At 42.5% G+C, this 23487-nt stretch overlaps 3 protein-coding genes across 4 annotated transcripts in view; all 3 read left to right on the forward strand.

The window, feature by feature from the left end:
* Positions 1 to 466: 466 nt before the first annotated feature.
* Positions 467 to 7986, forward strand: tpgs1 (tubulin polyglutamylase complex subunit 1). Its single transcript, XM_028566352.1, has 3 exons — positions 467 to 498; positions 5190 to 5538; positions 6768 to 7986. The coding sequence occupies exons 1-3, from the start codon at positions 480 to 482 to the stop codon at positions 7417 to 7419; spliced, it is 1020 nt and encodes a 339-aa protein (XP_028422153.1). The 5' UTR covers positions 467 to 479; the 3' UTR covers positions 7420 to 7986.
* Positions 7987 to 11159: 3173 nt separating this feature from the next.
* On the forward strand, positions 11160 to 14658 carry LOC114547078 (protein ANTAGONIST OF LIKE HETEROCHROMATIN PROTEIN 1). The gene is made up of 4 exons (XM_028566309.1): positions 11160 to 11461; positions 12632 to 13180; positions 13266 to 13426; positions 13899 to 14658. Exons 1-4 carry the CDS (start codon positions 11297 to 11299, stop codon positions 14326 to 14328), a joined length of 1305 nt encoding a protein of 434 aa, XP_028422110.1. The 5' UTR covers positions 11160 to 11296; the 3' UTR covers positions 14329 to 14658.
* Positions 14659 to 15191: 533 nt separating this feature from the next.
* Positions 15192 to 23487, forward strand: part of gna11b (guanine nucleotide binding protein (G protein), alpha 11b (Gq class)) — a 29203-nt gene continuing 20907 nt past the window's right edge. The window contains exon 1 of one of the 2 annotated variants that reach the window (XM_028566847.1): positions 15192 to 16381. In XM_028566847.1, the coding sequence (XP_028422648.1) occupies positions 16246 to 16381 (136 nt within the window). In that variant the 5' untranslated portion in view covers positions 15192 to 16245. The remainder of the gene's footprint in view (positions 16382 to 23487) is intronic. The other variant, XM_028566846.1, reaches the window with a different exon arrangement.

Raw genomic sequence — 23487 nt, forward strand, 5'->3', positions numbered from 1 at the left:
ACGCCCAGGGGTGTGGTTGTCCACGTCACCAGTTCAATAAGACAAGCCGGCACCAGGAGTACAGTTGGAAAGCAGTTGAAAAGTTTATTACAGACAATGAGGGGAATTTTCACAACACTTCACCATCTACTGCTGCACTGTCCACAATCCATTCACATCGTCTTTAATCCACAAACGGGTCCTTGTCCAGAACAGTTCGGTACACAGGGGGGTAGTCAGCCAGTCCAGGTCACAGCACTTAATCACACAGTTTTAGTTCAGTTCACTTCTCAGTCCTTTTCCACCACCCTGTCTCACTCAGCTCCACTCCTTTTCTCTCTCTGTTTCTTTTGTCCCCAGTTCAAAACCTGCTTCCCCTTTCCCTCCAAAACCCCAATCACCTAATTAATCCCAGCCTCTCCTTGTTGGAAGAGGAAGTCCATAAAAGGCTCAGGGGTGGAGCCAACGGGCCGCAAGATACCTCCTTTCGATTACCACTGATGGTGGTGTCAGATAAAGGTAAGGCAGAAGTGTTAGGAAGGGCATTTGTGGCAGTACATAGTGGTGATCACTGCAGTGTTATTCATAAGCAGCAGAAAGAAATTGCACTCAGAGAGAATAAGGATGTGAAGTTGAAAAGAGAGGATAGTTTGTCAACACTGGATGTGGATTTTACTATGTCTGAACTCAACATAGCTTTGCTAGGCACTGGATATACAGCTCCAGGACAAGACCAATTATGTTTGCCATGTTCCGACAGCTACCAGTAGAATCATGTCAATTGATATTAATTCACTTCAATTCAATTCAATTTTATTTATAGTATCAAATCATAACAAGTGTTATCTCAAGACACTTTACAGATAGAGTAGGTCTAGACCACACTCTATAATTTACAAAGTCCCAACAGTTCTAATAATTCCCCCAAGAGCAAGCAGAGCGACAGTGGTGAGGAAAAACTCCATATTAGGAAGAAACCTCGGACAGACCCAGGCTCTTGGTAGGCGGTGTCTGACGATGCCGGTTGGGGATGTGATGAACAGTGGCAATAATAGTCACAATAAAGATAAGGAATAGTGACTTCAGCAGAGCATGGATGGACGTAGCAGGAAGCAGCAGGGTTCAGCAGGACGCAGCATGACACTGCAGGGCACCGCAGAGCTTGGCAGGGAGTGCAGCAGGACCACGGCTACAGCTGCAACCAAGATCTTGGTGCCAACGTGCTCCAAGGAAATATGCTTGGTGAGAAAAAATCGAAACACAAGGACTCCGTGGAGTAAACTCCTCAGAGCCCGATTAGTAGCAGGCATCCCGTGGGACGGGATGCACAGAGATGAAAAGTTAGAGGAGAGAGCAGTCAAAGGAAAGAGGAAAGGAGAGTGTCCAAGGAAGGAAGGAAGGAAGGAAGGAAGTCCCCCAGACAGTCTCATATAACAGCATAACTAAGAGCATAACTAAGAGAGACAGGCAGTTTAAGGAGAGGAGCCTGTTCGGGCTTGGAACTCTCCCCTGCCGGGAGATTAAGACTTTTTAATAAAATTTGGAGGGATGGAATAATACCGAATAGTTGGAAAAGTGCAGTAATACTACCATTTAACAAACCCGGTAAGGACCCAGCTAATCCCGGTAACTATAGGCCCATAGTTTTGACATCTCACTTATGCAAATGGATGGAGAAGATATTAGTTTGCAGGATATCTCATATATTGGAGCAGAGAGGATTGCTGACTAATATACAAAGTGGATTTTGAAAAGGACGCTCCACAACAGATGCTCTAGTTAGGGTCAGTAATGAGGTGGAAAAGGCATTGAAAATGAAAGAGCTTATGACAATAGTGTATTTTGACATTGAAAAGGCATATGATACCATGTGGAGGGAAGGACTGCTTATTAAACTTACTAGTATGGGTATTGGAGGAAGGTTGTATAATTAGATTATGGACTTTTTGACAGGTAGGAAAATTAGAGTTAAGGTTGGATCAGAGGTGCAAGCGCAAGTGCCATGCTGAAAAACTAACATTGCTTGTTGTGGAAGTTTCTTGGCAGCAGGAGTAAAGTTTTACAAGTTTAGAGAAGTGAAACAAATCAGACAGTCGAAGACTAAACCAAGGTAGGTTTTTGTATTTTATTAAGATATATTTGCAAATAAAGGAGGAACACGATTTCACAAAAAGACAGCAGCCCAGTGTGGAAATGTTTCTTCAACGAGTGAACAGGAACACTGAGCTTAAATACATCTTGAGAGTGACAGCACACACGCACTTGGCTTATCACGACTCTACATTTCTCACAGGCAATCTGATACACATGAAGGCAATTGAAAAACACAAGAGACATCTCCGAGCCATTTCGTTCTTTCCCCTCTGCCCTACTTTCACCCTGAGGTCAAATGCCCCGTACATCTCAACTGGCGAGGGATGACTGAATAGGCAGAGAAAGATAGTTTACTGTGACCTTGTACCTTTATCGGTTCAGATAAACAGTGCTCACATTATGTTCCAGACTTTGTGATTCTCACTTAATTAGAATCAGAATCTACATGTGGGAATGAGATAAACTCCCTTTCAGCATTTTGAGAGAAACTTAAACAGAAATAAGACAAAAATATAAAGTCATGCTAAAGAATCATGCTTAAATGTAAATTTGCCATTACAAGCTGCCAATGGAGAAAGTAAATGAATTTAAGTACCTGGGTCTATGGTTTGATAGTAAGTATTCATGGAAATCACACATAAAGCACTTGGAAACTAAATCCAAAAAGGTTGTTGAAAATATTCTAAGAGCTATGGCCGGATGTGACTGGGGTGCAGACAGACAGTCATTAATTTACATATATAGGGCATGTATGAGGTCATCAATAGATTATAGTTGTATAGTTTATGGAGCAGCGGCAAAAACAGTATTGGAAGAAAATAATAGATTACAGTATAGAGCATTATGTGTGTGCATTGGAGCTATTAAGTCAACCCCCATTAACGCAGTACTTATAGAAGCAGGAGAGACACCTCTGCATTTAGGGAGAGAGAAACTTGCGCTGGCATATTGGATCAGATTAAAAGGAAGTGGAAAAGAAAACCCTACAAAAGAGTCAATACAGGAATGTTGGGAGTATTCCAAGTTTCCGACAAACTAGCTAAAGAGGCATTACTAAAGGGAATAACAGTTCCAATTCCATTAGGAAAAGCGGTGGTTAAGAAGAAAGGCCTTGGAATATGGCAGAAATGGTGGGAGGACGACAGAAAAGGAAGGAGATATTATAAAATACAAAAATCTGTCAGTATAAAGAATTATACGGAAAGGACCAGGAGGGAGGAAATTATAATGACAAGACTCAGGGTGGATCACACAGGACTGAATGGCACCTTGTTTTTAATGGGGAAAAGGAATAGTGAGAACTGTGAAAACTGTGGGGTTAAAGAAAATGCTGAACAAATAATATTGTATTGCACATTGCATGAGGTGGAAAGACAGGTGTTTAAAGATAAGGTTCAGGAGGGGGGAGTGGACTCCAATAGGGATACTGGGATCAGACGGGAGGGAGAGGAGATCGGGATCACCAGGCGTTATTTAAATTTTTAAAAGCTGCAGGGTTGTTGAGTAGAATTTAAAATAATTGTAAAATGACATGATGATAAACCAGGGAAGGCTATTAGAAGCACTTTTCCGGTGATCTCTTGCTTTACTGCGCAGCCTCCAACTGAGAGAGACAACGTAAATGTGACGTGAGCAACCTGTCTGAAAGTTGTAAGTCTTCTGGTAGCTGTGCCAAGAGAAATCTCAATCATTCCCAATCTTGCAGAGACGGAGAGCTTAGGTATATGTAAGGAGATAACATGGGCACAGGCTAATTATTGCTAACTAAAATGATAGTTAACATTAGTAATTAAACTTAAACAGCTCATGTAAGTCGAAACTGCCCGCGAGCTTTTCCTGCACTATACGGTAATTCCTCTACTATGTGACACAATCGTTAGCCTATTTTTACAAAAACGTCTGCTACGGTGCCATAACATGAGATACAAGGTAATGGATTCTTTTATACATTGTCGTGTTTCTTTAGAACTAAACAATGGACAAATAGAGTCTTTAAAAGCTTCAGATGTAAAGTTATTTGCTGTCAAGTGACGTCAAAATGAATGCTAGTCAATGGAATGCTAACAGGAGGTGATACCTTTGTAGCATGAACATGGCGCCATAGGAGGTTCGAGTTCTGAAGCGAAGCTTACCCCCTTGGTTAAACTGGATGTTTCATCCCCCATGCCTGTTTCATTCGTCCAGGCCAGGAGGGATGAATGAAACAAAATGCACGTCAGACTACTGCTTAAATAACTCCTGAACGGTTTCGTTCAGAGCTTAAAATGCAACTGTATTTGACAGAGGACAGATGTAGGTTGCTAGTGACTAAATATTAGCATTCAGTGTTTTACAATGTCTTTGTAAATGACGTTTAATTAAAAACTGTTTTATTCGTCCCGGTTCTCCCCTACTGAAGACTAGGGAAGGTGTTATGGACTGATGAATCAAAATTTAAAATCTTCGGTTCATCATGCAGGATTTTTGTATTGTTGGTACTAGTATAAAAGATAAAGAAGACCTAAAAATTATCCAGTCGGCTTAACGTCAAGTGGGACATGGCTAGATTACTAACAGGAGAAAGCAGCCAGTTGCTACAGGACTGTATGACATCTCATCTGGTTGGTCATTTAATGTTTGAGAGAAGGCTATGCACCACTAAAATACAACTTTTAGTACATTTCAGTTTTATTTTTATTCCATATTCTTCAATTTATCAAATTAAAACTGTAGAATATTTCACAAGGAGTGAGAGGAAAGGGAATTTACAGGGGCCCAGGCTAGCCCTATCCGGGTTCAGAATCTCTACGCACGCCCCTGCACGGACTACTTGACGCCTGACGCACACATTGACATATATATATAAGGACGCACACAGGCCCGTCAGACAGCGTCCCTAGCAACCAGACCAACAGAGCGGAGTGATTTTGTAGACAGTTGACCTTATATACTGTCTATGCAGTAGACACGTCTTTTGTTTTGGGGCTCTCGGCTGTTGTAAATCATCGTATATTGCAATTAAAAATTTCTTACGGTATGGACAATAAACATCAATGGATATAACTGGTCCGTTTCCTGTCTTTCAAACGGCATTAAATCACTTCCGCTGCCGCTGCTGCGACACGGGACGTCATCAGCTATGGCGGACAAGGAAAAGCGCCGGTCCGGGGCTACTCCTCCAGGGATGCCCGAGGGCAAAGCCACCAAATCGGACAGCGACAGGGAGTTTCTGTCGCAGGCAGGGGTGGGAGAACTGCTCCGCGGGGCCATCCTCAAGATGGTGGAGGCCAGATCGGACGATCCCATCGGGTTCCTAGCCGACCACTTCTGCAACCTCGCCTCCGTGACAGAGACCGGCTCAGCTGGATGCGGCGATGGGGATCAGCTGAGCAACGGGCATCTGAGCGCTGGTGCGCAGGAGCAGCAGGAGCAGCAGCATCTCAACCGGGCGCTGTGGCACCTGAGGCTGGCGCACCACTCCCAGAGGTGTGGGCACATTTCAGAGATTTACGGTCCTAAACCAGACCTGACTCTTTCCTAATGAACCAAATATAATTCTAATGGAACCTATGTGTCTACCACTGTGCTGACATCTAAATGAATCGCCTATTCGTAATTTTGCTTGGCACCCCTGGATGTCTGGTAGACTGATTTATTAATGCAAGCTGTCAGTTTTAAGCTCGTTTTCTCTCTTGCTCTGTGGTAGCCTTAGTGTCACTGTGAAAACTATAGTGTAACAGGTTTGATCAATATGTGATAAAATGACTAGGCACGGGTGTTAGAGTAACTCACAATACCATGTCACAATATGCAGGCATATGTTGACCACAATGGTTATGGTGCAACAATACGGGCAATTCTATCTATGGCGATTCTAATATGCTGTATAATATTTTATAGACAATGGCTCTAATAACAAACTGCAACATATAGGGTTTATAAATAGTAACTAATGGCTTAATAGTAAATGATACATAATTTGCTAATGCTTCAAATAACAATTTTAAGCCATTAATAGGAACAACAGTAGGGTTGCCAGGTTGTGGCTGCATGGTAGTTTTTATCTCTTTTATTCACCAGGAAGACATATCCCAATGGATTGTTTGACTTCTGATTTTTTTTTTTTAAAAGAACTGCAGAGCAGCTGGGCCATAATTAATTTATTAACAAATTATTTAAATGTACTGCAGACTTAGGTTTTTTTTTAAGAACACTTTAACAGAAAGTAATAAACTCTTGACCCTTTATTAATGACTATTAATTCTAATTTAATTATATTTAATTATATATATTATATAATATTATATTATAATGTTAATTACATTTTTTTTCTTGTTAATGAATGGATCTATAAAGCATGTGTAAACAAATCCATTACCCATTAATAAAGCCATTAGTTCCACCTTTTAAACACTTTATAAAGGACATCACGTTAGAACGTTGCAACAAATCTGGTATTTCAAATCTTGTATGGATAATGTGTAAATTAAAGGTTCAGTTCACCCAAATTACAAAAGAAATATATTTTCTTAATTACCTCTGGATCTATTTAGCCATACAGGTAGCACTGGTCTTATTTGCCCAGGTTTTGAGATATTTGTATCTGAGATCAATGACATTTAATTGGTCCATTGATCAATGACAAGCTTTTCCTTCTTCACTGCTACAGAGAAACCAATGATTAACTTTCTTTTACTAACTCATTTTAAACCCAGATCTGCCTTCAGCAACAACGTCCGCGTGGCCTACGACCTTTTGAACCTCACTGGGCCCCGTAGGCGTCCTGCTGAGGTTTGTGAAGGCCCTGATGTCCCTGGCACCGACAGCCTGACAGAAGGAGGAGGAGGAGTGAGAGGAGGCCTCTACACACAGACTCTGCAGTGCCTGTGCAGTGAGGGTGGAGTCCCGGCCTCCACCTCCGCCCCGCTCCTCCGACGCCTCCATTGCCAAGACCATGAGGCAGTCCCTTATGATGTCTTCCGTCACGGTGTGCTCACATGTGCAGTTTTCTCAGACTACATCCGGCAGGCTCAGAGGCTTTACGCTGAAGTGTGCTGCCCGGACGAAGGGCCTGCCTTGCGGGCACTGTGCCTGGCCGTGCTGGGGACCTTAAAGGAAGCCCTGGAGACTTCCCAAGGCTGTGAGACAATCTCCTGTGTTAATGCTAATACTAAAGCTACTTCCTGTCTGGATGCTAACGTAAAGGCTATACGCTACCTGGAGGCCAGTGCCAAGATCTCTCCCTACAAGTTAGGTCAGGCCATGGCTGGAGCACAGACACGGGGCCCAGGTGGTAATATGGACGCAAAGGAGTTTGAGAACGCAGCCGCAGAGCTCTTCATCACTCGAGTGAAAGTTGTGTCCTAGGTTTCTTGTCGGTTTTCTCATAATTTATGAATGTACAACAATCTAAAGTATATCCTACAGTAAATAATTACCTTCTGTGTACCTCCTCTAACCTCGAACCTACACTCACAGATATAACCTCTTTTCAAGTAGACACTAAATCCTATAATTCCACTGTTTGGAAGATAACACTAATTGTAAAACATATTGTTTGTTGTCGGTTATTAGAAAATCAGCAAGCAGCTACCGTGCTGTGTGTTCCTGACAGTTTCCATTATTTTTCAGCCTTTGCCGTGAAATGCTCAGATTAGAAAGTACAAATCTGTACTGTTCTACGTCTTATGCAATCCAATACAACAACCCTATTATAAATCCTCCTTTTTTGTTGAAAGGGATGTTGATTAGGGGCTCTATGTCCTCTTGGAGGCTGTAGTTTGTGATGCTGTTGTATTTAAGTGTTTCTGTTGTTTTGTTAACCATTTATTAGAAACAGTTACCCAGTTTGACAGGAGCAAATCACATATGCTATCCTGATGAAGGCATTGTAGCAAAAGATATTTTGGGGAATAAACATGTAATGTTCACTTATTTATTTGAACTTCTTATCTCTAGTGTGCCATTAAAGAGAATGCAAATAAAGTGCTCATATCACACCTTACCAAACACTGACAAATCGGAGCAAAGAAAGAAGTTTACAGAAAGAATTGAAGGTGGGCGAAACAAAGATGAGAAGTCGTGAGAAATTTAAAATAAAAAGCTTTTAATTCTCTTCTCCTTATACCTTCACTCACTGAGCCCTCCAGGGGCAGAGCCAGACATTGTAAACCTTTGGGGCTCAGCCCAAACCTAGGCGGGGTCTAGGGGCAAGCTCCATTTATGGCAGCTATGCACTATTTTTCATGCCATTTCATAATAGAATGCCTAAAAAATCTGTACATCATTTGGGAAAAACAAGATAGTTGCCAAGGAAAAGAATCATCCTGTTGAGCCCACATCCTATTTTTCATCCAATTGTTCTCCAACTGTCTTCATCATTCTGAAACTAGAACACAACAAATGTTGAGGCTGACTCATTTTGACTCCTGCCACCTAAAAAGAGCATTACTAATCTTGAAACATATTTCCACAGTAATAGAACTTTTGCTCCACTGATTTGCCGATCGAGTCAGAGGGACTGAGGGAGAATGGCACAAAGTTGGAGTTATTTTAAAACCCTAAAAGATTTGGGACTTTGGGACTGGAGTCACAGAAGCCAACAAGGGCCAACCCGTTTACATGTGTATTTCAGAGTAATGGCCATATGAGTTACTTATTAGTGGTGACATATTTGAAAACATTTCTTACATTTTAATGAAACATTACTCAGTTTCAGCCACTAGATGGCAGCAGCACTCAGGTTCATCGTGGGTGTAGCTAAATAGAATAGAATGCCTTTTATTGTCATTATACAAATGTACAGCGAGATTAAAAGCAACTCCTGTTGTACAGTTGCACAGGTGCACAGTTCTGAGACGCTATATACATATATACAAAATATAAAGATAGATGTGGTTTTATATACAGTGTGATATATATCAGCTAGCTAAATTTCAAGCGTGCATTAAAGATATAAAATCCTGGATGACCTATAATTTTCTGATGTTAAACTGTAACAAAACTGAAGTTATTGTGCTGGGCCCTAAACACCTCAGAACCTCATTATCTAAAGACATAGCTGCTCTGTATGGTATAGCCCTGGCCTCCAGCACTACTGTCAGAAATTTAGGAGTTATTTTTGATCAGGATATATCCTTTAATGCCAATCTAAAACAAACCTCAAGAACAGCCTTTTTTCATCTTCGTAACATTGCCAAAATTAGGAATATCCTGTCTCAAAACGACGTTGAAAAACTAGTCCATGCATTTGTTACGTCCAGGCTGGACTATTGTAATTCCCTACTGTCAGGTTGCTCAAATAAGTCCCTTAAGACTCTCCAGCTGATCCAGAATGCTGCAGCGCGTGTTCTCACAAGAACTAAGAAAAGAGATCATATTTCTCCTGTATTAGCTTCTCTGCACTGGCTTCCTGTTGAATCCAGGATTGAGTTTAAAATCCTTCTCTTGACCTACAAAGCTCTCTAAATGGTCTAAGCACCATCATATCCCAATAGAAGAGCTCCCAAATGCCCTTTTGTCCCACCTAGAGCACTCTAAAAGTAGAATGGGAGCAAGAGCCTCCTATCAGGCTCCTCTCCTATGGAACCAGCTCCCGATCTGGGTTCGGGAGGCAGAAACTGTAATCGCTTTCAAGAATGAACTTAAAACTCTTCTATTTGATAAAGCTTATAGTTAGGGAGTGAGGAATTGCAGTGTTCACCTAACTGGCCCACCTGCTTCTCTTCATAATTGTTAGATTAATAATACATAACAAAGTAGAGGGAGGCAGGCCAGCCAAGCCCGATTCGGCAGGGGGAGAGTTCTAAGCCCGAAAAAGCTACCTCTCCTTATGACCTGTCTCTCTTAGTTACGCTGTTATAGTTACGCTGTTATAGTTCTATAACACTACTGCTACTGGATGTAGCTTCCCGCTACATCCAGTCACTGTTCCATTATTAATGTGACTACTATTGCCACTGTTCATCACACCCCCAATCGGCCCGTCAGACACCGCCTACCAAGAGCCTGGGTCTGTCCGAGGTTTCTTCCCAAAAGGGAGTTTTTCCTCGCCACTGTCGCACTGCTTGCTCTTGAGGGAATTACTGGAATTGTTGGAATTGTTGGGGCTTTGTAAATTATAGAGTGTGGTCTAGACCTACTCTATCTGTAAAGTGTCTCGAGATAACCTATGTTCTGATTTGATACTATAAATAAAATTGAATTGAATTGAATTGAATATGCAGTGTGAAGTAATGATATTGCACAGTAATGAAATTGCACAGAATTATCAATATTATCAAAAGTATTAAATATTCAATATCGCACAGTAGGTGGGTAGAAGAAAGTCCGTGGGTTGGGGGTAAGACTGTGAAGTCAGTGCATGTGTGAGTTCAAAGTGGTCATGGCTTTTGGAAAGAAACTGTTCTTGAAGCTGTTAGTCCTTGTTCTGATGCACCTGTAGCGCCTCCCTGAGGGCATCCGGTCAAACTGATCAAAGCCAGGGTGGGAGCTGTCCTTGGTGATGTTTTCACCTCTGCTGGGGCAACGGGACGTGTAGATGTCCGTCAGGGAGGGGAGAGGTGAGGCTTTAAGATGAATGGAAAATGTGTGGGAATTAAACCTGAAGGAGGCAGTAATGCAGCATTGAGGATGTGAACTGCGGTTAAACCTCAAAGAAGAAGAGGAAAGTGGCCGGTTAGCTCAGTGGGTAGCCTACAGCAGGCGCACATATGCAGAGGTTTAATCCTCGACGCAGAAGGTCCAGGATTCGAATCCGACCTGTGACGGTTTTCCTGCATGTCTTCCTCTCCCTCTCTCTCTCTCTCCCCCCCTTTTATATCTCAGCTTTCCTATCTAGTAAAGACAGAAATGACCAAAAAAGAAGAGGAAAGCGGAAGTGGCCTACACCAGTTTACGGTAGATGCTAGATCGGATCCTCTAGACGTGTCGACGTCAAAGGACGTGCCTCGTGGCCCGCCTTATTCTGCCTCTGATTGGCTTACCCTGTTATTCTTACCCTAACCCTAACCAATCCCCACTCCTCATGCCTAAAGTTAACTACGTCGATCATTCTAGCAGATCCGATTTAGGATTTACCCCAGTTTTTTTTTTTTTTTTTTTTTTTTTTTTAAATAGCGAAATGTATAGTGAAATGACGCGTTAGTAGCGTTACCTGTAACAACACCTGAGCCGCTGGATATACATTATTGTCATCACTCTTACTTAATGCACTGCGTGCTGCCTCCCGATTGAACCTGTCAAAATGGAGGAAGAAGAGCCGATGCGGTCTTTCGTGTTCCTGATGACTTACATGTTGCTGAAGCGCAGGAGAGACTTAAACAACGCCAACATCCAGAGGCGCAATGAGATCCAAAGACGCATCAGGCATCGGCAATACTTCTTCCAGAGACAGAGGAGGATGCTCATGGTCAGTCCCTCCCTTTCTGTCCCAATTTCTATGCCCAAATCCCTCTGATCACTGTCATGTAGGCTATAGCCTACTGCTGTATATTATATTAACATGCCATATAAGCTATGCTAGAACACTTCCTGGGGTAAAATATCTAAACACCAGATTTGTGGATTGTAAAAAAATTACAAGTTTAAGCGATTGATGTTCTTGTCTATAAAGAATGTCATAAAATAGTTTGCTCGTCACAATTTCCCATAGCCCAATGTGATGTCTTAAATGACAACCCAAACCCCAAATATATGGAATTTCCTATAATGTAAAACACAAACAATTTGGCATTTTTTCCCCACTGAAATGATAAATAGATTCATCATTATAGATAATTTTCTGGATTAATCGACTTAACTGTTTCAACCCTAAGCCTAAAATACCAGAAAAGTTGCAGTTTTACAAACAACAAAGATAAAGTAAAGCAGCTACACAGGTCTTACCAAAAAGGCACAGAATAAATAAAAGACATGCATACCGTTGTATGTTTTGACATGGTTTTTGTACTTACTGTAATTGTTTTGAGTTGTTTTTTTTAAGATTATTTTTTGGGCTTTTCTGCCTTTAATTTTTGGCAGGACAGCTAGGTGAGAAAGGGGGAGGGGGTGGGGGGAGAGAGAGAGAGAGAGAGAGAGAGAGAGAGAGAGAGAGAGAGAGAGAGAGAGAGAGAGGGGAAAGACATGCAGGAAATTGTCACAGGTCGGATTCAAACCCTAGACCTCGGCGTCTAGGCATAAACTTCTCAGTGCGCCTGCTCTACCCAATGAGTCAAGCCGGCCACAGTTTTGAGTTTTTAATTTCCCCAACCAGAGCATGGAAAAATGCTTATTGTTAGTGTATTTATGGATATAGAATGTGGCTTCAAGTATAATAACATTTATCAGGTAGAATGTGTCCTTAGTTTTCTTGCTGTAGTCTAAGCAAATCAAAACAGTTTCCCATTTAAGAGAAAAAGCTAATTACAAAAGCAGAGAGATCCTTTCAAAAACGTCTGCAGCACTGACAGTTCAAAAATAATTAAGTGATAGTCTTAACAGAGCCATAAAATCAATATTTTTCCCGTTTGTTAGATGTAACTAGTGGGATCTGTGAATTAGTAAGTCTTTATTTTGTTATTGATCTTCTTCTTCTCCCCAGATGATGATAGCAGGAGGTATCCACTCCAACGTCCGCATCCGCACACGTCCCTGGACCACCACCCAAAGCACTGATTGGTGGGAGCGGGTGGTGATGACAGAATTCCAGCCTTCTGATTGGCTGGATAAATTCCGTATGAGCCGGGAGACGTTCTTTTACCTCTGTGACAAGCTGAGGCCCCGTCTGGCTCGCCAGGACACTAGCTTCCGCCTGGCGCTGCCGGTGGAGAAACGCGTAGCAGTGGCTCTGTGGCGCCTGGCATCCAACATCGAATACCGCACCATCAGCACCCTGTTTGGTGTGGGGAAGTCCACCGTGTGCAGGTGTGTTAGGGACATGTGTCACGCCATCGTGGCGCTCCTCAGCTCCATTTACCTGCGGCCCCCCAGTGAGCAGGAACTGGAGGATTCAGCCCAGCTCTTCCTGTCCAGTTGGGGCTTTCCTCACTGCGTCGCCACCATAGCAACACTCCACACAGCTATCATCACCCCATCAAATAACGCGTCTGACTATGCCAACCCCGCTGGCTGGCTCTCAGTGCTGTCTCAGGTAGAGAGTGAACCACAAATGCTGCTGACAATACATGTTTGCTACTAGTTGTCTGATTTTGACTTCTGTCTCTTTTGTGTTTGAGGTGGCTGTTAGTGGCAGGGGGCAATTCTGGGATGTATGTGCCAGTTTCCCAGGTGGTACGGACCCAGCAGACATCTTCCAGAACTCATCGCTGTGGGCCACAGCTGCAGAAGGTGGACTGTCGCCTGCCCCGCCACCTATCTTCATGGGAACACCACTTAGGTAAAGATAAAGTCAACAGCATGTCGGTTCAGTCAGGATTCAGTTTAACACTAAGTAGGTCAAATTCACATTGCACAAGGTTTTGAGATATTGGAGCCAATAGAACAACACACACCTCACTGTGCTCAGTAATAATAATAAAAAACAGACATTTGGACTTCATTCATAGACTGTACATTCTTATATGTCCAAAATGTTGTATTACACCATACATCATTTCTTTTTTACACTACATATTTAAGGCCATCATGTTTAGGATTTAAATATTTCAAATCAAGTCAACAGCTGAAATGTTGCAATGCTGAGTCCTTTTGTTGTCATGTAATGATTGTATTATATGTTGGGACCACCTCGAAAACAAGAGGACACATCTCAAGGGGTTTATCCGAATAAACCGATTTGAACTTTAGGACGTTGGGTCTTCCAGTGTGTGCTGTAACTGACTGAAAACCATCTGTTGTGTCTGCTGTAGGTATGTGCTGCTGGGTGAGGCCTGCCACCCTCTCCAGAGCTGGCTGATGAAGGCCTATCCTGAGGAAAAGGGCAGGAGGGCCAGCCACACAGCACTGACAGAGCCACAGCGGCTCTTTAATCGGCGGCTCACCAGAGCGCTGCGTGTGTCTGAGGAGGCGCTGCTGAGGCTGAGGGCACGCTGGCAGTGTTTAAGCAAGAGGAACGACTGTGGATTGGACGTAGTGCCCACCATGATTCTAGCTTGCTGCATTCTGCACAACATATGCGAGTCCCACGGGGACGCCTTTAAAGCAGAGTGGCAGGTGGAGTCGGCCGACGCAGAGAGCCCTCAGCCCAGCCACAAGCAGTTCCCCTCAACCAGCATTGACCAAAGCTATGCTGAGGAGGTCCGACACCTCTTCTGTGACTATTTTGAACAGAATAATTAAAAAAAAGCTTCCTTCACATGAAGAATAATGTTTTGAAATCCTGTAAACATTTGTACATTTTTTAGGCACACAAAGTTAAGATGTCTTTACTTTGGTGCCTCCATCTGGCCAATAGTCACATGTTTTGGCCCACTAAAGGCAGAAGTAGCTTTTTTTCAGCTATCAAACAATTGTTTTCTATTGTGTAATAAGTATCACAGTCTGAAAGGGGCTGCTATCATGGCTATAGACTGTTTCTATCTATCTTGACCCTGTGCTCATTTATTTTGTTTTGTAAATTTGTATGTAGTGCATGTGCATCATTGTATAAAGATTCCAGTTTTGTTTAAAGTGAGTTTGTTGATTATGGTTCCATCTTATCTTTGATTGGGATCATCTGTGTGTAAACATTTGTGGAAAAATGTACAAAATTTATTTTGCTACACATGGATACCAATATATGTAGAATGAATACTGTGAACAGGCGTTACATGCAACTCAACTCTAAGGCCACAAGATGTCACTGCTACCACAGCAAATGTCCACCTAAATCACGCTAATAGTTTGCCTTGTCTGATGCTGCTTGCATTATTCTGCAGGTTATTGATGAAGTGATGTGGATTATCTAGCCTACTTATTGAGAAGCATTCTGGCTTGATGATCAGATTCCATGTTACACCACACTTTGAAATATATTTTTCAGCAGTGCAGAATAGGCTATTGTGCAGCAGGTGGTGGACTTAATTTAGCAATGATTTCATATGCATTGCCTAGGATATAGAAAACGTAAAAAACAGTCCTTCTTTATTGGTTTTTTTTGTGTGTGCATCTTCTCAATGACCTAACTTGTGCTGACAGTCGGATCCTACCTCGAGGACCCGCCTCGTCCATTCAATTGGTCTGTCACAAACCTGTTTCATGCAACCCTCCGTCTGTCACTCAACACCACAGTATCTCCTCCTCCTTGCTTGGCATCAGACTGGTGTGTGCCGACCTTGTTCCAGCGACGAGCTACCCGAAAGCCAGCTGTTTACAGCAAATACATTTCTGGCAAAAGCCACCGGTCCGGCACGCATTCCATCCTCTCTTACGGGCTGTGGTAGTAGCCGTATATTTTACCGTCAAAATGAGTCAGGATGTGATGGGGTGCTGCCCTGCTATCGCTAGCTAGGCGGACAAATTCCTTCAACCAGCTTTCTGTTTCAATCACTGCGGGTTGACACAACGTTAGCTGAGGCGTTTTTAAGTGAGCTAGCGGGCTATCGAGGCTGCTCTCGTGGCCGTTACGTGTAATTTAGCCAAGGTTAGCTAATGTAACTTTGTTACTTAGAAAACGGGCGCATTGCTGCGGCGTAGTGCAACAACGGTTATCACTTTGTTAGCTACTAGCAAGGACGACTACTTTTTCTAGCGTGAACTAGCTAGCCTACGTTGGTGAGACTGCACAGAAAACAACTGTTACGGGGTTGGATGTCGCGACACTGCAGTTTTGAACCACTTTTGGCGGATTTGGAAGACAGAATTGGACCACAGTGACAGACGAAAATATAGAATTGGACCACCAATTAACAGTGGGTGTTAATGATATAAACCAGGTGTTAAGTGGCTAATCCGTGGCAGTTGCAGTCATTTTAACATTAACGTTAGCTGTATTAAGGCAGAGCATCTCGGGGAGGCCCCACCGTCTCTTGACTCCCATGTCCGAATCTCCCGTGATTTGACGAGAACACCCCGGTGAAGTCGCAGTTGTTCTCGGCTGGGGGGACAACTTGACAGCGAGGCCCATAGCTAGTCTCCCCTCCCCCAGTCCCGTTCATCCATCCGTCCAGCCCAACAGATCACCTCCTCGCCCAGGATCGAAGCGAGGACCGGGGAATCGGGATAAGCTGAAACCGTGTGTCGGGTCCCGTCTTAACCGGGCTGCCAAAACCAGAGGGGATGACTCTGGAGTCCATGATGGCTTGCTGCCTGAGCGAAGAGGCGAAGGAGTCGAAACGAATCAATGCAGAAATTGACAAACAACTCCGCCGAGACAAGCGAGACTCCAGGAGAGAGCTGAAATTACTACTTCTCGGTACGTGGCATGCTAATTCTCAAATGCATGTTTATTGTCATGTCTTGTGTCGTTGTATGGAAAACTAACGTTCTTGGGCCTTCTTGGCAAAGCTAGCAAATATGCTAGTTAAGATTGCTAACTGGAAGCCTGGTTTCAGTAGGAGTAACGTTATGGCATGATTTCCGAAATGCGTGGCTTGTCTCATAGCTTGCCGAGTAAAAATCAGTTAACTGGCTTGTTTAGGTGCATAGCTGCAAGAAACTCGCTAGCCAGCCATACAGTTTCTTTACTTAAGTAAGTTATATGTAACGTTGTTTGCCTGTATGTGTGTGTGTGCAGACGACAGCTCATTTGGCATCGAAGTTACTAAAATGTCCCCGTTTACAGCCTAAAACATGCTTGTCAGTGGGCCAGTTTGAAATTATTGACTAGCCCTCATGCTAATCAGTCGGCCAGCATCAAAACTGCCACTGAGGTTTGCTAGCTGGTGGTGGTTAAAATGTGAAGATGTACACTTGATAATAAAAGAAGGAGCAGCAGCTTTCAATTGCTTTACACCGTTTACCAGATTGCATAACATTTGTACAACTGGTTGAGGCTTCAGGTGCTACAACTAGACCTTGCTTGGTGCCATTCATTCATTTATCAATTTCTCTTATTTATTAGTCTGCACATTGCACCCAGTGTTACAAAGCTACCCTTCCAGAGGACAAGGGTACTGAGGGGATTTGCCCCCTCATCCTGGAGTCTAGCTGAGTAGGTTAGCTATTTTTATAGCTGGTGTGTGGGCAGGTGGGAGCTGCTGTTGAATAAATTGCTCTGTACTGCATTGATTCATAGTTCTGTGGACACAAAAAAGGAACATTAGGCAGTGCTTTATCACATATGTACTTGTGTCGCCTTCAGGAAAACGTATTTTGTGTGCATGATCTGCTAACTTTGAACTTAAGTGTGCGTGCTGTCAGCCACTTAAACAACAGATAAGTGCGAAAGCTCCTTGGAAAAAAAGCAAGTGTCCATTTTTAGGACAATTAGAATGATCTAGGTTGCATCCTTAGTTTCAAAAAACGTTTGCTCCCATTTCTCGCCCATCAAAAGCAGCCCTGGTTATTTGACATGTGTGTCTCCTCTCATTTCCCCGCTGAATACCTCAGCTCGGATAAGTAGGCCACAATAGAGCCATACTGTTGATGGGACATATTCTGTTCTGTGTCATACATGTTAATCGCCAAGGTGAGCGGGTAAAAAGGGGGCGTGTTTGTTTTTGTGTCGCAGTTTTGAAATGGTTTGCTTGTGTGCTGCAATCATATTTCTCTTGCCAGATGATCAATAAGGATTGGGTTGACAGTGATTTCAGGATTTAGAAAATAAAATCATTTACACTCCGTATCAAACATAGCTTTAGCATCTGGTGTTTTAGTATTTCCAGCACATTCCTGATTTTGACAGCAGACATTAAAAACCACTTATGAAAGTGTCAGCAAGTGTGTGAAAGGCAAAAATCAAGTAAGAACTGCAATCAGGATGGTGTAGGCCTAAGTGGCCCATACTGTGTGAGTTAAGGCTGTCAGTGGACAACTGGATAAGGATGTGTAAGGCAGGATTAGTCTAGGTCTTAATAGGCTTGGTTAAACACATCCGCTGCTGAGGCTTTAAGATGTCACTGACTCCTATTATCCCCTGGCATTATTCTCAGGCCCACAGCCCTCAGTGAGCTGCCGGCCTCTCCACACCTCACTGGAGGAAGAAGACACAACCTCTGTTTCTGAACATGTAACCACCACGTTCCATCAAGTGTATTTTAAAGGAGAGAGATATTGAGCTGCATATTGAGTACTGGACGTTTATCCATCTCAGGTGAATGTGGTGGGAGTTATTTGGTCATGAGCTACCCTGCCGTTCAGTGCATGTGCAGGAGATAAGATTGTACATTTCAGCTAAGCTCAATGCAATGTGCCCGACGGCTCCTTCTGGCCAAGGATTCTCAGTTTTGGTTGTACTTAAATGTGTAAATAGGGGCTGCTGTAGCTTTAGTACTGAAATATTTTGAGGCTTTTTAAGGTGTCATAATTCAGCTCACATCTAATGTTTTGTGTTGGGATATATTTTAGAATGATTCATATAGTAAAGAGTAGGGCTGCAACTAACGATTATTTTCATAGTCGATTAATCTGTTGATTTTTTTTTTTTTTTTTTTGATTTATTCGATTAGTTGTTTGGTCTATAAAATGTCAGAAAAATGGGGATCAGTGTTTCCCAAAAGCCCAAGATGACGTCCTCAAATGTCTTGTTTTGTCCACAACTCAAAGATATTCAGTTTACTGTCACAGAGGAGAGAAGAAACTAGAAAATATTCACATTCAAGAAACTGGAATCAAAGAATTTTTACTTTTGTCTTAAAAAATTACTCAAACCGACTAATCGATTTATCAAAATAGTTGCCGATTAATTTAAGAGTTGACAACTAATCGCTTAATCGTTATAGCTCTAGTAAAGAGCTCAAACGATTAAGCGATTAGTTGATCAGAATGAAATGATTCGACAACAATTCTGGTAATCTAATTACTCAATTATTGGAGTCATTTATCAAACAAAAAAACATTAGCTTCTAGTTCCAGGTTCTCCAGTGAGATGTGTTGTAGCTATTCTCTGTTTTATATGAAATTAAATGGGTTATTTTTGTCAGCGTGGGAAATTGTGGCAACACTTTTCACTATTTTCTGACATTTTATTAGAAGTTGCATTCGCCTACATTAAAATAGAGAATACCTAAAAAAATGTCCTAAATGTGACATCTTAAAATTGCTTGTTTTGCCTGCGCAGAAGTCTAAAATGCAAGTGTTTTCCCTAGCTTTGTGGAAGACTTAGGGGCACGTATTTAGCGTTGGGTTTAGTAACCTTTCCTCAAAAGTTTTTCAATGTCCCTTTGTCTGTTGGTAGGTTTTCGCATCTCTCTGTTGTCATGTTGTCTTTTTTTTGGTCATTTATGTTTTCTTTAGGTTTTTTTTTGGGTCTATCTTTGGCATCTCTTTGTTGTCTGTGTCCCTTTGTTTTCCACATCATTTTGGACCATTATTATTACAAAACGTTGGAAAAGCTAGAGCAGATAACAAATTAATAATACTCAAAAAGCTTAAAGACAAAACTTTAAACTAAAGAAGTCCAACTACAATCATTAGATGTGAGAAAGTCTTTTTTAGTTACATTCATTTGGTTTCGGCGCTGCCCAAAACTGCTCGGGTGCTGCACCTAAACCTTACCGTGGCAGGGAAAACTCTGCGTCTGTTTACAAGAAGAGAAAAGCTGCAAATTCTTAGATTGGAGCAGATGGAACCAGAGTGTTAGGCAGTTTTGCTTGATAAATAACTTGAATGATGAATCTCTTATTAAAATGGTTGCAAATTGACAGACTAATTGATTAATCTGCTAAATCTTTCAGCTCTAGATTGATAGATTCTAGCGTTTTCCCAACAAAGTGTTTTTCTCACAATAATTGAGGTCCACCCTCCCTCTGTGTCCCTCTCCCTTCCTGGCAGGGTTTGCTATATGGCCAGGGTGCATTGCCAAAACGGACATGTCTCACAAAACCGTTATGAGGTTTGTTTTGGTTCTTTTTCATGCCAGACCCAGGCATGAAGTTTCCAGACTAAGAATACGGTGTGGGTTAATGTTAGGGTTAGTTTTGTAGGTAAAAGCTATAACAACATCATGCTTTAACCACTTGGTCAGAAAAATAACAACTCTGCCAGGGCTGCAGCAGTGCCCACCGTCTGGCTGCCTGTGACTGAGGCCATATCAGGCTATACCGACAGCTTCCTGCTCCACAGGCCAGTGGTTTGCCTCTACTTGGTCAAAACACAGTGGTCCAGTAGCTATGGCCTTTGCTGCATCGGGTAAATGAACTGCTGGAGCGAGTGAACAGTCAGTAGAGTGAGATGGAAGGCCAACGCTTTAGGGTTTCTCTAAGTGCTGACCGAGGCAAAGTGTAAGCTCCCAGTCAAGCTGTCAGTGTACCAGTTGGCATTCGCTTTGCTCGAAAATGTGGGTTTCACATGAAACATGAGGAACAGAATGTCTGTTGATCAGTAAAAAAAAACAACCTAGAATGACATCAGAAAGGCATTTTTGGTCATCAGAGAATTTGTCAAGCACTGTATTTAAGAAAAGGGTCTGACTGGGGCAAAAGTTGTCTGAATAGCCAAAATGTTGTGGATGGCTCAGTAGCACAGCATCCCAGGCAGAGGTTTAATGTACAGCCGCTTGCCAAGTGCTCATTGATTGAGTTGTTCTTGTTGATCCTCCCTGTCTCAGCAGTATGTCTTGTTACCAGGTTAAGACATCCTTTAGAGGAACCGTGTGATTGAACCAGGGAGAGGATCAGGGGTTAGGCTCTGATGCTTATTGCTCACCTTCCTTCTCTTGCCGAGCTGTCTTATTTTGATCATATATGGCAATAGTGTGTGTGTGTGTGTGTGTGTGTGTGTGTGTGTGTGTGTGTGTGTGTGTGTGTGTGTGTGTGTGTGTGTGTGTGTGTGTGTGTGTGTGTGTGTGTGTGTGTGTGTGTGTGTGTGTGTGTGTGTGTGTGTGTGTGTGTGTGTGTGTGTGTGTGTGTGTGTGTGTGTGTGTGTATGTAGAGCTATGCAGATGGTTATTACTTAATCGTTATCATGGTCAGATCTAACACTTTTTTTTTTTAATATGGAAATTACCACCACTACTGCAAACATAAATTCTCCTCAAGTATTTTCAATGCCAGGTAGATTAACCTCTGGTAACAGGAAGGTTCAACACTACGCTGGTAGAGGCAGATATCGGTCTCATTTTGATTTTCTCTAAGTTTTTGATTTCTTTTGAAGGGTCATTGCATGACTTTGTTCAGGATGTTGGAAGCAGAAAGAGGACAAAAAATGAGGGAAGAGAGAGATAAGGAATGACATGCAAAGGTCCCTGGCCAGACTCAACCCGGGTGCGTTGCAGTTAATGGTCAGCGCCTTAAACCCCTAGGATTTCAGGGCACCCCAAAGATGGTCTTTTTATGTAACTTTGGAGAAAGTAAAATATTAATTTTATTAATCTAATGTTCTGTTGACATGAAAAGTGTACATTTGTGCTGATTGCTTTTGGTTTCATGGAGACGTCTGTCAATAATAAAAAGATCAAAATACATAAATAAATGTATAAAACAAAATAATAACATATCAATGTAATTGAGACACTTCCTGTTTCCACAGACCAATTTCACTTCAAAATCATAGCAGGCCACCTCAGAGTGTCATTTTGACAATACGAGGACATTTTGATATTGATTAAAAATAAACACTTTAAAATGTCATGAGCTATGAAAAATATTCAGATATTAATAATAAGCCATATCGCCCAGCCCGAACGGTATGTTCTCCAACACAGAACATTCCAGTAAATGTTCAGGCAGTCAACCTCACCTCAGCCAGCCTCGCACACACGCTTTCTCTCTCTACAACATGGTGTCTATTACATGGTTGCTCATATTGCTCATCATATTGCTCACCAGTACACACACATACATACATACATACATATACACGTACACACACACACACACACTCACTCACACTTAAATGGGGTCTTGGCTAGTTCTCTGGAGATATGGGGGTGAATGAGGCTAGATGGTGACTGTCCCACATACTGCTGCTACCTCGGTCCCCAGACAGGACGGTGACATAGCCTGCCTCTAAGTTCACTGCCAGTATCTTCAGCCCTCTCTGTGCTGACAGGGTGGCATGTTCATTCCTGTTTACTTCCACCAGCTGCTGCGTACAGTAAACCCCACACTTCATCTTTCAGTTTCAGTGTAGTTGGAAATTTGTGTGGTGTGGATACATCTAAATCAATGCACCAGAGATGTGTAATAAACATGTTATGCCCATGTGTGGACATGGAGTGATGTTTTGTCATAGAGATCTCCATGATGAGATTCTCTAAAATAAGTGCTATGGCTTAAGAAATAATGTCAACATCTAGGATTTGTCTGTTTTGTAGTTTGTAGCAGGCGTGCACAGAGTGCGTATTGCAGACAAAAATACTGCTGCTTGCTCCAAATCTTTTGTAAAGCCTGTATTGGATATTTTTTTTTTTTGTTCGTTTGCTCACCCACACCCACTCGACCAGAACGACACTCAGCGCATACTTGCTAGTGAACAGACAAAGCCATCCTAAGGTGGTCAAATGAAGGTGTGTAAGTTTGCAAGTGTGTGTATAATGTGCAGTGCATGCTTTAGCATTTATATTCTCTGACACCCACACACGTGGAGCACTCAGCAAATGCAGAGACATCCGCACAAAGCAGTAGTGTTGTCCCCATATCCTGACAGCAAGCAACACATGTTGGAAGGCTGCATTAGAGCTGAGAGAGAGAGTCATCTTTCTTTTGTCTTCATGCTTGCGTGTGTTCGCTGGTGGAGTCCTGCACTGTGTGTGTTGCTCAGGTCATTGCAGGAAAAATGAAAGAAAATGGGCCATCACAGTGAAGGTAACAGCCATGCCTTGAGGTTGACCACAGGATCCATGTGTGTCTACAGTTGGTTAGGCAGCTGGTGTGTGTGTTGTGTAGCTCCAGGCTGCCTTGGCTCAATCCCTTTCCTTTGTATGCCAGAGCCCAGTTTCCAAGATGAATTTAGTGAAAGATTGAGACCCACGCTACATTTTGGTTTGCCTTGTGACTGCCTGATTCATACAGTATCTTTTCAGGGCTCTGATAAAAAGACTAACATCTGGCTGATGTCAGTTCTGAGGTTTCGATAATATTAAACCTCTGTTGTGTCAATGCAAATGTCTTCTCCCTGCTGAGATTGGATTGTCAAGCGCTGCCTGAAAGGACAGTTCATAAACCCAGATAAGCCAACGCTATTCATACCAATGGACCATTATATTTATGTGTGTATTTGCATGCAGGCTAGCCATGATGCTGATAATCTCTTGTTCATGGAAAGCTGGGGTTGGCAGGCCTTTAGTGGCCTGCATGTGAAGCACAATGAAAGAAATTATAGGATATGAGCAGACAGTATTAACAAAACCGGCCATCCACACACACACGGACATAACCTGATAGACTGACAACCTGGGACTCAACCAAAACTGCTGCACTA

Source organism: Perca flavescens, chromosome 20 (assembly GCF_004354835.1).
Source record: "Perca flavescens isolate YP-PL-M2 chromosome 20, PFLA_1.0, whole genome shotgun sequence".
In the NCBI taxonomy this organism is placed as follows: domain Eukaryota; kingdom Metazoa; phylum Chordata; class Actinopteri; order Perciformes; family Percidae; genus Perca; species Perca flavescens.

Coding starts and splice junctions, on each gene's coding strand:
- tpgs1 (XM_028566352.1), top strand. Junction 5,539..6,767: donor CTGGCGCACCACTCCCAGAG/GTGTGGGCACAT, acceptor TTTTAAACCCAG/ATCTGCCTTCAGCAACAACG.
- LOC114547078 (XM_028566309.1), top strand. CDS start 11,297: ATGGAGGAAGAAGAGCCGATGCGGTCTTTCGTGTTCCTGATGACTTAC. Junction 13,181..13,265: donor GGCTCTCAGTGCTGTCTCAG/GTAGAGAGTGAA, acceptor TTTGTGTTTGAG/GTGGCTGTTAGTGGCAGGGG. Junction 13,427..13,898: donor TTCATGGGAACACCACTTAG/GTAAAGATAAAG, acceptor TGTCTGCTGTAG/GTATGTGCTGCTGGGTGAGG.